This window comes from Cheilinus undulatus, linkage group 4 (assembly GCF_018320785.1).
Source record: "Cheilinus undulatus linkage group 4, ASM1832078v1, whole genome shotgun sequence".
Classification (NCBI taxonomy): Eukaryota; Metazoa; Chordata; class Actinopteri; order Labriformes; family Labridae; genus Cheilinus; species Cheilinus undulatus.
Window position 1 is genome coordinate 32,231,910 of NC_054868.1, and position 12,543 is coordinate 32,244,452.

General features: G+C 38.4%; 1 protein-coding gene across 3 annotated transcripts; it reads left to right on the forward strand.

Moving 5' to 3' along the window:
- Positions 1–9,546, forward strand: ankrd49 (ankyrin repeat domain 49). 3 transcript variants are annotated; one of them, XM_041784498.1, is made up of 4 exons: positions 1–85; positions 760–863; positions 2,438–2,668; positions 8,828–9,546. In XM_041784498.1, exons 3-4 carry the CDS (start codon positions 2,447–2,449, stop codon positions 9,302–9,304), a joined length of 699 nt encoding a protein of 232 aa, XP_041640432.1. In that variant the 5' UTR covers positions 1–85; positions 760–863; positions 2,438–2,446; the 3' UTR covers positions 9,305–9,546. The 3 variants fall into 3 exon arrangements, with proteins under 3 accessions (XP_041640432.1, XP_041640431.1, XP_041640430.1); XM_041784497.1 differs by lacking the exon at positions 1–85 and adding an exon at positions 94–266; XM_041784496.1 differs by lacking the exon at positions 1–85 and adding an exon at positions 94–193.
- Positions 9,547–12,543: the final 2,997 nt, after the last annotated feature.

Below are 12,543 nucleotides of genomic sequence, written 5' to 3' on the forward strand. Positions count from 1 at the left end.
CGCCTAGTTCACACTGATAAAGAACTACGTATCCCATGTGCCCTTAGTTGATTTTGGTTTGTTTTCAGCCGGCGTATACGAGAAGGTGGGTGAAATGTTTTATCAGTTATTAAGGCTTTGACACACATTTGTCTTTAATTCATTTTTCTGGGTTTATAAACTATATGGAAACGCTGGCTTCTGTTGTTTAAATGTGAGTCAACCGACATGCAGAACACGACGACCGTTGAAGTCGGGTGAACGTAAATTGAAGATTAAGTGTTTTAGTGAGTTCATGCTAACAATAACCATTACAACTATTAAAATACACATGTGCATGTTCAACGACAGAGTAAATACAATGCAAGAAGCAAACTTTATTGACTGCACGTTAAATACAGCGCGTTTGAATGAAACGTACAGATAACTTTATGCTAGCTTGAACTTAAGTTTAAGCTTAGATTAATAATTACTCGAAATCTACCAATCTCCTAAACCCGCAGTAAACTTAACAGTAAAATTGTAGGCTGCTGTTCACGTTTTGTGTTATCTGTCTGTATTTTAAAGAAGTTAACGTTTTCACGATGTGTGAAGGAAGGTAAAGGGTGTGAAGATGACTAACTGCATTTCATGTACCGCGTTTTTTTTGTCTTGTCCTTCTGATATGAAAAAAACCTTGATTGACCTTGATTTCCAAATGAAATGGTACATTTACTTTCATCTGAAAACAGGACTTTGGACCACTGAGCTACAATCCATTTCTTTTTCTTGTTGGCCTAGGTGAGACTCTAAAGACACTGTGGTTCAGGATTGGTTTGACACTCGGGACACCACACTTCTAGCACATTTCCTGGACACAGCTGTGTGTGGTGGTTCCTGATCCGGTGAGTCCAGCCTCAGTCCGCTCCTTGTGGAGCTCACTTAAGCTCTTGAATCTGCTTTTTGACAGTCCTCTGGACGCTCAGCTCTTCCCCATCACATCAGCTATTTATGGGAGGAGGCAAGATGAGTTTATGTTAGTTAAATTTTGTGGAAAACACCAATAAAACAGATAGCATTAATAAGCTATGATTAATATAATCAGTTTGGTGATGAAACTTTTTTAATAGTAGACACCGATACAAATTTAAAATATTACCTTTATTATTGCAACAAGGAATATAATTATTAAAAGGAATGATCATTTTTGTGACTTTTTTTTTACGATAAAAGTTGTTTTACAAAAAAAAAACAGTCTGTGGTTGTATTTGGTATATTATCCTTGTTGCTATATCAATGTGAGTGACTAATGTCAATGACAGTTTTTAAGGAAAGAAAATCTGTTTGATCCTTAATCTTTATCAGGAAGCCAGCCCAGAAAAATTCATTTTAAAATGCCCAGTTAAACTGGAATCAGCACCCCTCTGGTTCAGTTACTACAAAGGCACAAAACTGTTTAATGAGAACAGAATTTTATAGATTATCCGCATAATTTTGTTCTGGAAGTACACAAGATTGATGCATTAAACTTTAGAATAAACAAAACTTCAGTTAAAACCGAGGCAGAGGGTGGAATAATCAATAATTAATCATGATTTTTGCCATAATCGCCCAGCCCTAGTTTTCACAGTGCTTTTTTTCGACAGGGCAGTGATAAAGCTTTGCCTCAGGCATTGTAGCATTCATACTGATACTGTGACAGCATAATATGTGTCCCTATCTGTCGATTCAATATGTGTTTCATCTTTGAGAGAAAGTGAGGCGAGCTCCACAAGCAAAATGAGGCTTGCATAGAGTGTTGTTCTCCCTACTGGCTCCACTGATCCTTTTTTCACCTCTTTTATGCCTTTTGTTACTACCTCTGAAGACAGCATAAAGGGAGGATCACTTTGTACCCCCATTATGCCTCCACAATGTTCAGGAGGCATAACGTCACAAAGAACCGTCACAGCTAGGAATGCCAGTAGGGCCTGGGTTTTAAATCACACTGATTTTTTTTTTAAGCACAAAGATGGTGGCAGATTATTATAAAGTTTTGGTGCTATGGTCTGAAAAACTCTTAATACTTGGAGTCTTTCGGTGTGTGAGGAACTAACAGTATTTCAAGAGGGTTTGAATTAAGGGTGACTGAAAGGGGTGAATGATTTCAGCCTTACAATCAGGAACTTGATCATGAAGGGATCTGTAAGGGAGTTTGAGAATCTTAAAGCGGATTCTCAATGAAACAGGGAGCCAGTTAGGTGATCTAAGTAACGCATTTCATCAAGCATTAAAACAGTTGCTAAGATTTGAACACCAATTTTCTCAGCTGTAAAACAACCAGTGTACATTGATTCTGTCTAAGCACACTTAAAGCCAAATTACAGCCAGAGATTTTTCAGCATACACAAATGTTAAGATCTCAAGTTTTCACTCCAGGAATTCAGCTGCGTTTGACTCTGAAGCCCTTGTTCCTTCTTTGTCTTGTATTCTCTGACAGAAATAAGTGATGGAGTTTCCAGAAGATTTCAACCAGCTGGAGCTCCTGAACACACACGGACACCTGATCCCCCGCGGTGCCAGCAGCCTGTGGACAGGAAGCAGGGACGAGTCAGAGGATGGAGAAGAGGAGGAAGAGGGGCCACACAGTGAGGGGTGGTATCTAGAAAAAGAAGAAAATCTCAAAGACAAACCGACAGAGCTCATGTTGTGGGCAGCTGAAAACAATCGGGTAAGTTAGGTTTTGTTTTGGCTGCGCTTTCAGAATGTTACCTGTGTCCCGCAGGTGCAAGCTGAGGTTTAATTGGAACTGGGGAGCTTGACAATACAGCTACAGGATCAAATAGGAAGCTTATGAATTTGCTGCACTCCCACCTTTTTTTTTTTCTGTTTTGCCAATTGTTATTTTCTCTGCCTTTGAGCATCTCAAAGGTATGAAAAGGAACCTAAAAATAACATTCAGATGCCTGGACTGCAGTTTCTGTGGAGAGTCTGCATAAAGAGACCCAAATTTACCTGGAGTCTCTTGCTTTTTGAACATTTTCAAGAGGAGGAGGCGAAGACATACATTATTGTGACTGTGACAATAATGTGGGTTTGATTAATACAACAAAGTTGGGCAATAGGTCTTCTTTTTTCTTATGTGCTGGCCATACAGAAGAATCAAAAAAATGTTTCTCTCTCACCAGCAATTAAAATAAGAAGAATATAGAAGTAACAAAATAGGAGTAAGATAGTATTATTTACAAAATAGAGATCAATAAAAAGTAAAGAAAAATGTAATTGTTCTATGTAACAAGAAATTTACAAACCCTATATTGCCTACATCTAACAGAATCAACCTATGTAAACAGAATCGACCTTTATACAACATACCACAGTCTTTGGTACACAATATAAAAGGCAGCTTATGGCAGGTTTTTAATGCAATGTTATAGCAGCTTGTTGAGATGTGCAAAATGGTATGACGGTGCAAAAAAAAAGAAAAACAAGATTATAGATTATACTGCCATGAAACCACAGTAATATAGTGTTTGAGAGGGGTATTAGGGCTGCAACTAATGATCATTTTTTATATCGACTAATCTATCAATAAATTTCCTGATTAGTCGATTAATCACAGTTATTCTGGCATACTATTTTGGATCCCCATTTTATGTAAATAGTAGCAGTTTAAATAGTAGCAGTTCACCTGCCTTGCTGGTTACATATAACCAGAAGAAGGCTTTCTTTAAAGTGACTGGTAGGTCCATAAAAGTAAATAAAGCAAATTGCCCATCCAAAGTCCAAAAGTAAGAATAAAGTTTAATGTAAAAAATTCAAACTTCCAGCCCAAGTGATTGAACAATAGATTATAATTTCTTTAAATTGCAGTGCAGGAACGTGAGCATGTCAACATGTTCTGGTGTGAGGCTGGCTCTCTTCTTTGAGTAGTGAACTGCCAGTACAGATGAGTTTTTACCGGCTGGTATTTAATTTTACCAGTATCAAAAATAATAATACGATGCGTCGACACTTGAATTTCTGTGTCGACTAATTTTTATAGTCGACATAAACGATTATGGTGACTAATCATTGCAGCCCTAGGGGGTGTATTACATTAAAGTGCTGGTGATGTACAAATACATAGTCCCTGTGTGCTGCTGAGGCACAGTCCCTGAGTGCGTGTAATGCAGTCGGGGGGGGGGGGGGGGGGGTAGGACAGAATTTATCAGTCTTGCCCTTTTCTTATTATTATGTCATGCTGATTGGTATGACTTTTCAGGGTTTTTTCTGGCTCATATTGAGGCAGCAGCGGTACCATTCTGGTCATGCATACCCCGACCTTTCTAGGGGGTCCGGGGGCATGCTCCCCTGGGAGAAAATTTTGTACATTTTAAAGGTAATTACATTAATTTAGTAAACCTTAAGAGTGGAATTAAGAGGCTAAATCTACTGAAAATGTTTTTGTTTTCATAAGTTTGTGCTTTAATTGTGAACGGTGTCCTGGTCTGACCTGATAAACGTTTTAATGATACAAGTGTTGTGCCTAAAAAGCTGTTATTAACATCAAAAAGCTTTTTTAGTCTTTCCTCAAGGAATGTTTAATTATATGTACATAACAACTGACTCATTGTCCACGTAAAGAGGTCATGTGACCTGCATAATCATCTTTAATTTTAACTGAAACTAATTTCCACCAGAAAGTTGTCTGTCACACCCTTTATTTCATTTGACTCTTATTCCCTTAATAATGCTGGTATTGTGTTTAAGTTTATTATATTATCTATTAAGTATCTATTATAACAAATTATCTATATTAATAGATGAATAATATAAGTAATATGTAATGTGATTTCTGGGTTAAGTTCAAAAGGATCAACATTCTGTTTATTTCTCTCTGCTTGTATTTTTGATAAATAAAATCAATGGAACTGAGAAGTTTACTGCAGCTTCTGCCTGGAGGAAATATAAAATATCTAACAAAGCATTCAGTCAGTGACCGGTTGGTTCAGCTGTTGCTTCACATCGTTTACCTGACCTTCTCTCTCCTTCTCTCTGCCTTATTAGAAGGGTTCTTGCGTGCAACGAGTTTTGATCATGTTTTAAACTTGCTAATTCTCAATACTGATCCATATTTCATGTTCAGTGATACCTCTGACACTCAGTCTTAGTAATGACATGCTGTGGCTTGATCATTTAAATTAAAGGGACATTACCGATGTATAAACGCATGCTAACCAACCATGACAGACAGAAACAGTGGAAGTGCATACATATATAAGGGCAGTGAGCTGTCATATGCCTATTCTACAGCATTAAGTGGAAGGTGAAATGCAGAGATGATAAAGCCCAGTGTTTATCCTTAAAGCTTAAAGTCTCCTCTATTTTGTGTGTCAGCTCACACACTGAGCGCAGCGTTGCTCTGTGCTCTCCTCAGAGTGTCTGGTGCAGCGTTCATCTGTGCTGTGTTAATCCAAAGACAATCTAGGAAGTTTAGGAAACTCGCAGTTCTTTTTTTCTTCTTTGGCAGTTTTGGCAGCAACTCCTGGGCCCAGCGCTGCCCAACTGGCATAACACCATAATTTCAGTTAAAAATATCATCCACCTGCTGTAATGCTTGTCAGAAAATTTAATTTTTTTATGACGTCAGAGCTTTGAGAGCTGGTGGCGGCATGATATTTGCTGGTGGTGGCCACCACTTAATTTTATATGCAGGAAAAACCCTGCTTTTGGTCCATTAGCATTTTTTTTAAATTAAAAGAACAAAGCTGTGTGACCAATACTGTGATAAGTATCTTGCAACTCCATGACTCACATTCACAAGAAAACTGTGTCTGTGCAAAGAAGCAAGCTTGAAACTCCTTGTTGATCAGTACTGTGATGAATACTTTGTGTTTCTCCTTTTTACCATTATTTGTTCATTATATTTAATGAAGAGCAACTGGAGAGACTCATAATTGCATTTGAAGGGGTAGCTGCTTTGAATGCTGATGAGTAATATTGAACGCAGAATTGCTTCATTAATTCATTTTGCACCATCAATGTTTGATGCAGAGGATTACTAATTAAATCTTGCTGGTAAAGACAGATCTTCAATTGTTTTTGTTGTTAAAGAAATCTGACACAAGTGGCTTGTCAAATGTAAAGATGTTTTTGAATTTCTTACATTGAATAGAAAGAACTAGTACATGAAAAGCAAATACTAAGTGGTTAATTTTACATGTTCTCAGAGCCGCTCAGAGAGTTGCAGATGTTGTTAAGGCTGGAAGGGAGAGTTGTTTAGATTTTTGATTTCTAAATGACTGAAATTAATGTGTTCAACATCAAAAACATTTTAAAATGATCTTCAGTCAGTTCACTCACTGACTATTTTATTTCCAAAAGGTAAAGCTAAAGTGGTGCTAATCCAGCAGTATAATACTAGAGTGAAGGGGTGGGCAATTTCAGTAATTTTGAATACGAGTACTCTCATTAATCTTGGAACAAGTGCTGTGAAATCCAGAATATAAGTAGCCCTGGTGCATAAGCTGCAGTCTGTTTTTGAAATCTCCCAAAGAGGGAAAAGGTTTAAACGGCCCCCCTCCTTAACAACTTCCATTTCATTCCACTGTGCATCTACTAGCTATAATACGGTTGTTGAGCTCCTAGCCTGTAGTGATGAGACAGACTCACGGCCTGTGAGTTGCTCTGTCATCCTACCATGTCACCTGTTGTCTCATAGGGGAGTATTCACAGTCAAACCAGCATTCACACAGGCTACTTACTAGGGCTGCAGTCAACCAAAGAAAAACTTTGTGGACTAAAATCGCACCAGATCATCAATTGATTTGTTGAGGGACAGACCAAAATCATCCTTTTTAACAAAATGTTGCCACACCGCTGACTTTTTCGACATGTTGTCAATTAACGGGAAACGGAGTGTAAACATGCTTCATGGGCTTTGCTCGGTGGGAGGGTCCTTGTGACGTTGTTTTGACTTTCTGGGTATTTAAACTGTAATTAATTACCCTTAAAGGCATGAGTAAATTATATTTGACTAGTTATATTCATAGTTTTTTTCTGTAAATTATATTTTGTAACACCAGATAGGTGAAAAAATAAAAACACATGACGTCTCCCTTCTCCCCCCTGCAAAAAATGGATTCTTCCAGTTAAAGTAGCACGTGCGATTGTTTGACCAGTTGGATTTTGGTCGAACATGAGGTCATCGACCAATTAATCGACCATCAACTTGAGGCTGTCAGCCCTATTATTTACTTAACAGTGTACTCCTTGTTTTCTTTAAATGCACACTTATGTCCCAACGAGGTAGAAAGTGGTTAAAAAGTGGCGCTAAACGCTTGCTGATGTAGTCTGCATTGTTGAGTATTCCAGCACATTCTGAGTAACAATACACAATGAATGGGGATTTATTTTCCATCAAATGAAATCTTGTGCAGTGTGTGACAAGTACTGCATGTACTTGCTGTAATTATGTCGATTATATTAGATAAAATTCCTTTATTGTCATTGTAAGAGAGACGTACAATGAAATTCAAGGCACAAGGTGAAACGTAGCTCAAAAAAAAAGTAGTACATATAGATATAAATAATGGGGTTAAAAAATGCACATGACGCACACACTCCTACTGTGCACACATACTCAGTACCAACATATGCTGTAAACATGAAGGGATTGTATAAATAGGGCTGCATTCTAAAATATCAATACAATATTGCACCGCGAAATATGATATATCAGTGTATCTATATTTTCTTACACCCCTATTCTTAAGCTACTTTTGTGTCCCCAAAATACTGAAATATTCAGTACTTATTCAAAAATAAGTTTGAAAAAAGAAAAAAAAACTCCAGGTGAAATTAAAAAGTCTCTCTCTAAAACATGGATGGATGGTGCTACTAAACACTCATGTATGGTCTATTTTCAAAACAGTCTGGTTTGATTCAGTACAGTTTTGTCATGTTTTAGCACATTAAACTCTGATCCTACCCATGTTTTCTCAGCTGTGGCCATCCAGTCTCAGTAGAGCTGGTTGTTTGGTTTGTAGAACGGCTCTTCATTTGGTACCAGTTTGGCTTTAAATGTGGATTAAATTACAACAAAGGATGGGCGAAAGGAAACTGTCACTCAAACAAGAGACAGCTCTAGCTGCTATCATAAGAGTTGTTTTGTTGCACAAGCTTGTTTGTAAACAGCTCATTGTTACTCAGTCACTTATCCCACAAGGTTTATTTGGTTGATAGTACATCACCGTTTCAATTGAAAACATGTTTGTGACAAAATGAGGACTTTTTGAAATGTGTTAAACAGACTCAGCTACCTTATTAGCTCCGTACAAGACTCCTTTAGACTTTTGTCTCCCTTCATCTGACTAGATGCTCAGAGGTCTGCAGGACTAACTAAACTGTGTTATTGATCATCCCCATGCCAGGTAAATTTCCTCTACTCCCATTCGTTCCTAATGACTGTCCCCCATTTTCTGACCCCCAGCTGACATTCAGGATCACGAGCTGCAAACAACCTCTATCTATCCATCTATCTAGCTATCTATCAATATATCAATTTTTAAGGCTGTCAAAAGATTAAACTTTTTTACTGTGATAAATCTCAGGATTTCTGTAGTTAAGTGCAGTTAATCGCACCCTTTTTATCATGTTCTGAAATTCCACTATTTACATTCACAACTGCTGTGTAATTTCTTAATTTTTTTTAAAGTCCTAAACTAAGGGTAATTGACTTGCAGTTTGGACACAGACCTGCTTTTATAGGTAGATTAAAGACTTCAGCATAGGAAAAAGGAACTTGTTAAGGAAGTAAAGGGACAGTAAAAAGTAAGATAGATAGATAGATTTACTCCACATATGTATGTAGTTTTTGATGTGGAGCCATTTTTTTTTTTTCTTCCAGCTTTCCACACTTCACGGTTTGTTGACTTCTGATCCCTCTCTGGTGCACTGCTGTGATGAGGACGGTTACACTCCTCTCCATCGTGCGGCATACAGCGGCCATGTTGATGTGGTTTCCACTTTGCTTGCTGCTGGCTCGAAAGTTAACCCACGTACCATCGATGGCTGGACACCCCTTCACAGCGCCTGCCGCTGGAGCCGTGTCACGGTGGCGACCCTTCTCCTGCAACATGGAGCACAGCTAAATGCCCAGACCAACGGTGGGATCACACCTCTTCACCTAGCCGCCTCCCACGCCAGCTCCTTAAAAACAGACTCTGCTCACACGTTGGAGCTCTTGCTGTCACAGCGTCACCTGAAGCCTAATCTCTGCAGCAGCAGCGGGGAAACCGCCAGCGAGGTGGCCCGTCGGAGTGGGCCACATCACTTTCTGTTTGAGATGGTGGAAGACTGCGTTAACGTTGTGCCCATGTCATGAAGAAGAGATCAGGTGCTTACAACAGTTTATCATTCCACATGAATGCTTTTACTTTCTGGTCTTTAATGTGTAACAGACAGGTTATTTAGAAGATTTTTACCATGGAGAGACTGTTATCTGTTATTTGTAATCATTCATTTGAACCTATATACTACAGTGATACATATTATGACATTGCAGTAGTTTTTTTCTGTGATATATATTGCATTTTTTTATTTATTAAAAAAATATTTTGAACCAGATAAATGTATCCCATTTTTGATGTGCATTTGTTTAACTTAAATCAGCAATGATATATCTTGGTCTTTAAATCATCACACTGTGCAGCGCTCTGACACATACACACACACACACATACACACACAGAGGATTAGGAGAGAAAAGAGAAAAAATAGTGTGGGTAGACGGAACGACTTGTTTCTTTGTGAACTTTATAAATAAACTCGCGACTGTGTTCCTTAAATGACAAATCAACCTCTTGCTTGTTGTGTTCCTTTAGTGTCGCCCACCATTCCTAACAACATTCACAGTTTCGTTGAGTCTAATGATCTGCTTTAACGAGCTTTAAAGTATCAATCGTCACGTCCGTGTGTTAATAGACCATTTCTCAAAGCGCATCAGATATTCAGTGCTGGCAGAAAAAGCATTTAGACCATTTCTGTGTCAAGGAGAAAGAAATGATCTGATTTGTGTTGAATATCTAAGGTTAAGGAAAGCGGGGTTGTGCAGCTTTGGTCACCTGGGTATCAAAGGAAAGGTCTGAGTCAAAGATGACTCCTTCAACATGGGCAGCTTTGCAAACATGATTAGATCAGGCAACCAGACTGCAGGAGATACTGCTAGCACAGAGGGGGGTGTTGATAATGAATTCAGCTTTGTTGGCATTCAGCTCTAGAAAAATTTCAAACATTCAATTTTTACATTCAGGCAGAGGAGAAATGATGTGAGAAGGATCAGTGTCAGGTTTTGACAGGGCAGAGAGCTGAGTTGTAACTATTTCTGAGGTGAAAGATGATAATTTTTCCTCTGCAACAATGAATCAAAGTGATTTTCTATTTTGCACCTATCTCTTAAAGATGACAATAACCTTTTAAATGTACTTTTTTTCCTTCATAAGAAATGTGTATAACCCAGGAATTTCACAACACTTTCAGCTGTCTCACAGCATTCACCAACCTTCTGTTTGTCTGCTACTGCTATCTCTGCAGTTGTTTATTGCTGTTATACAAGCAGATTTTCTACACAAAAATGCTCAAGATCAACAGATGAATGGTACAGAGATTTTTCACAGATACAGACAACTTTATCTCAAAAGGCAATTCAGTTTAAAGAGTCGTGAAAGAGCACCATATTGTTCAACGCACTCAGAGCTGCTAGAGGATATTAGCTGGAGTTTTTTGGGTTTAAACTAGGCTGACAGATCTGGTGAACCACTGAGTTAAGTTCAGACTGTTCTCATACATTTTTTGAGCCTTGCTGTATTATTTGTGTCTGTGTTTTCAAGGTCAAACTGTTACTCACTTGAAACCAGGGCTAGACTGGTGATCTGGCATACAGGGCATTTTCCCTGTGGGCCACCACTCTTCAGGGCCAATAAGATTTAGCATTTTTTAAATGATCATACTTCACTTGAGTAAGGATATTGTGTCCCTCGTGCACATCTGGCATCAAGAGTCATTCGTAAAGTAAATGCACATATAATTTGTTTATGGTGTTTACTTCTCACTCTTTGCAGTAGCTTGGAAGGAGAATTTCTAAGTTAATTTTATGGTCAATCTGCACAAGTTGGTAGATAAAGGGTTATGCCGTGTATGCATGTGGCAGCATTGTACCCTTGCACTGCAGACGGATACGCCTGTTTCCTTGTTTTTCACTGGCGAATCCATCTTGCAAAACTCCCATCTGAATCGTTTGTGGCTACGCTTGTGGCTGTAGATGGGATCATTTTATCCACGTAGTTTAATGAGTCTTACATAAAAATAGGTGAAGAAAAAGTGTCGGCTCGCCTGTATGCTCTGTTGGAAATGTACAAAGCGATTCATTTCTCCGTATAAAACCCTCTGTGTCAGGCACTAATTTATGATGCAGCTTTTGCCATTTTGTCTCCTTCCCCCCCCGCACTGATCCTCTGATCAGCTGTGTGGGTCTGCGAGCTTCTAGAGGGACAATAACACATCACACCAAGCTAAAAAAAAAAATAATATGAGTGTTTTCGACTCGAGTGATGATGTGGATACTGTGGATACGAGAGGATATTTGTATGAACTGGAGTACCCCAAAGAAGAACTTAAACAGATGGAGAGTCAGCGGGCTGAAAGAGAGAGCAGAGAAACGTCATTTAAAAGTTTTGAGCAGGAGAGATCCGAGCATGGGTTTGCATTTTTCACACCTACACCACCAGGTAACTCAGGATCTCTGAAAATAATCTGGATTAAAAACTATTAAAATCATTAAAATTTGGTTAAGTGGTAAGACACTAAACAGCTAAATTAAATCACCAGGACATTTGAGTTTAACCTTTTTTTCCTTTACAGTGATTTAAACAGTTCACAGTCAAAATATATTTTCATTCATCATCAACAAACATTTTACAGATGTTTTCTTCAGCTTTGATTGGATCTTTTTCATGTTGCATTATGACTGAATTATTCTTTATTTGAAGCCAGGATGAACACATAACTATGACATTTCACCTTTAGTTCAATCTTTAGTTCAATCTTTAGGCATCATCTTCAACGTTCTGCCCAGACACTGATAAAGGCTGCTGTTACATGGTCTGCTGAAGGAATACAGAAAAATGTTTTTTTTTCTTTTTCTTTTTTTTTTTCTTTTACATGGGGGACAAGATAGATATGAACATCTGTCAGCAGCTAAACCTCTACTGTGTCTGTCACTCGTGTCAGGCTAACATTTGTTCTGATTGCTTCTCACTGAATGTACACAGACAAAATGTTTTCTATTAGTGAGATCTGGTTCCTCACTAAAGGAAATGCCTACTGCTGTACTCTTTGTCTTCAAAGAGAGCAATGCTGTTTATCCGGCTATTCAGTCCTTGTTCACATCCCACTTCTCTTGCTTTAATGTACTCTTCACTTTCTCTCCAGCACACCTTTTAAGCCAGGGCTGGGTTATTGGAGGACTGGGGGCTAAATGCAGCCCACTTCCTCACTCAGTATGGCACACAAGGCAATCTCAAATATCAGTAAAGATGAAGAGGACATGACTCCTACCATTAAGGA

Coding starts and splice junctions, on each gene's coding strand:
- ankrd49 (XM_041784498.1), top strand. CDS start 2,447: ATGGAGTTTCCAGAAGATTTCAACCAGCTGGAGCTCCTGAACACACAC. Junction 2,669..8,827: donor GGGCAGCTGAAAACAATCGG/GTAAGTTAGGTT, acceptor TTTTTCTTCCAG/CTTTCCACACTTCACGGTTT.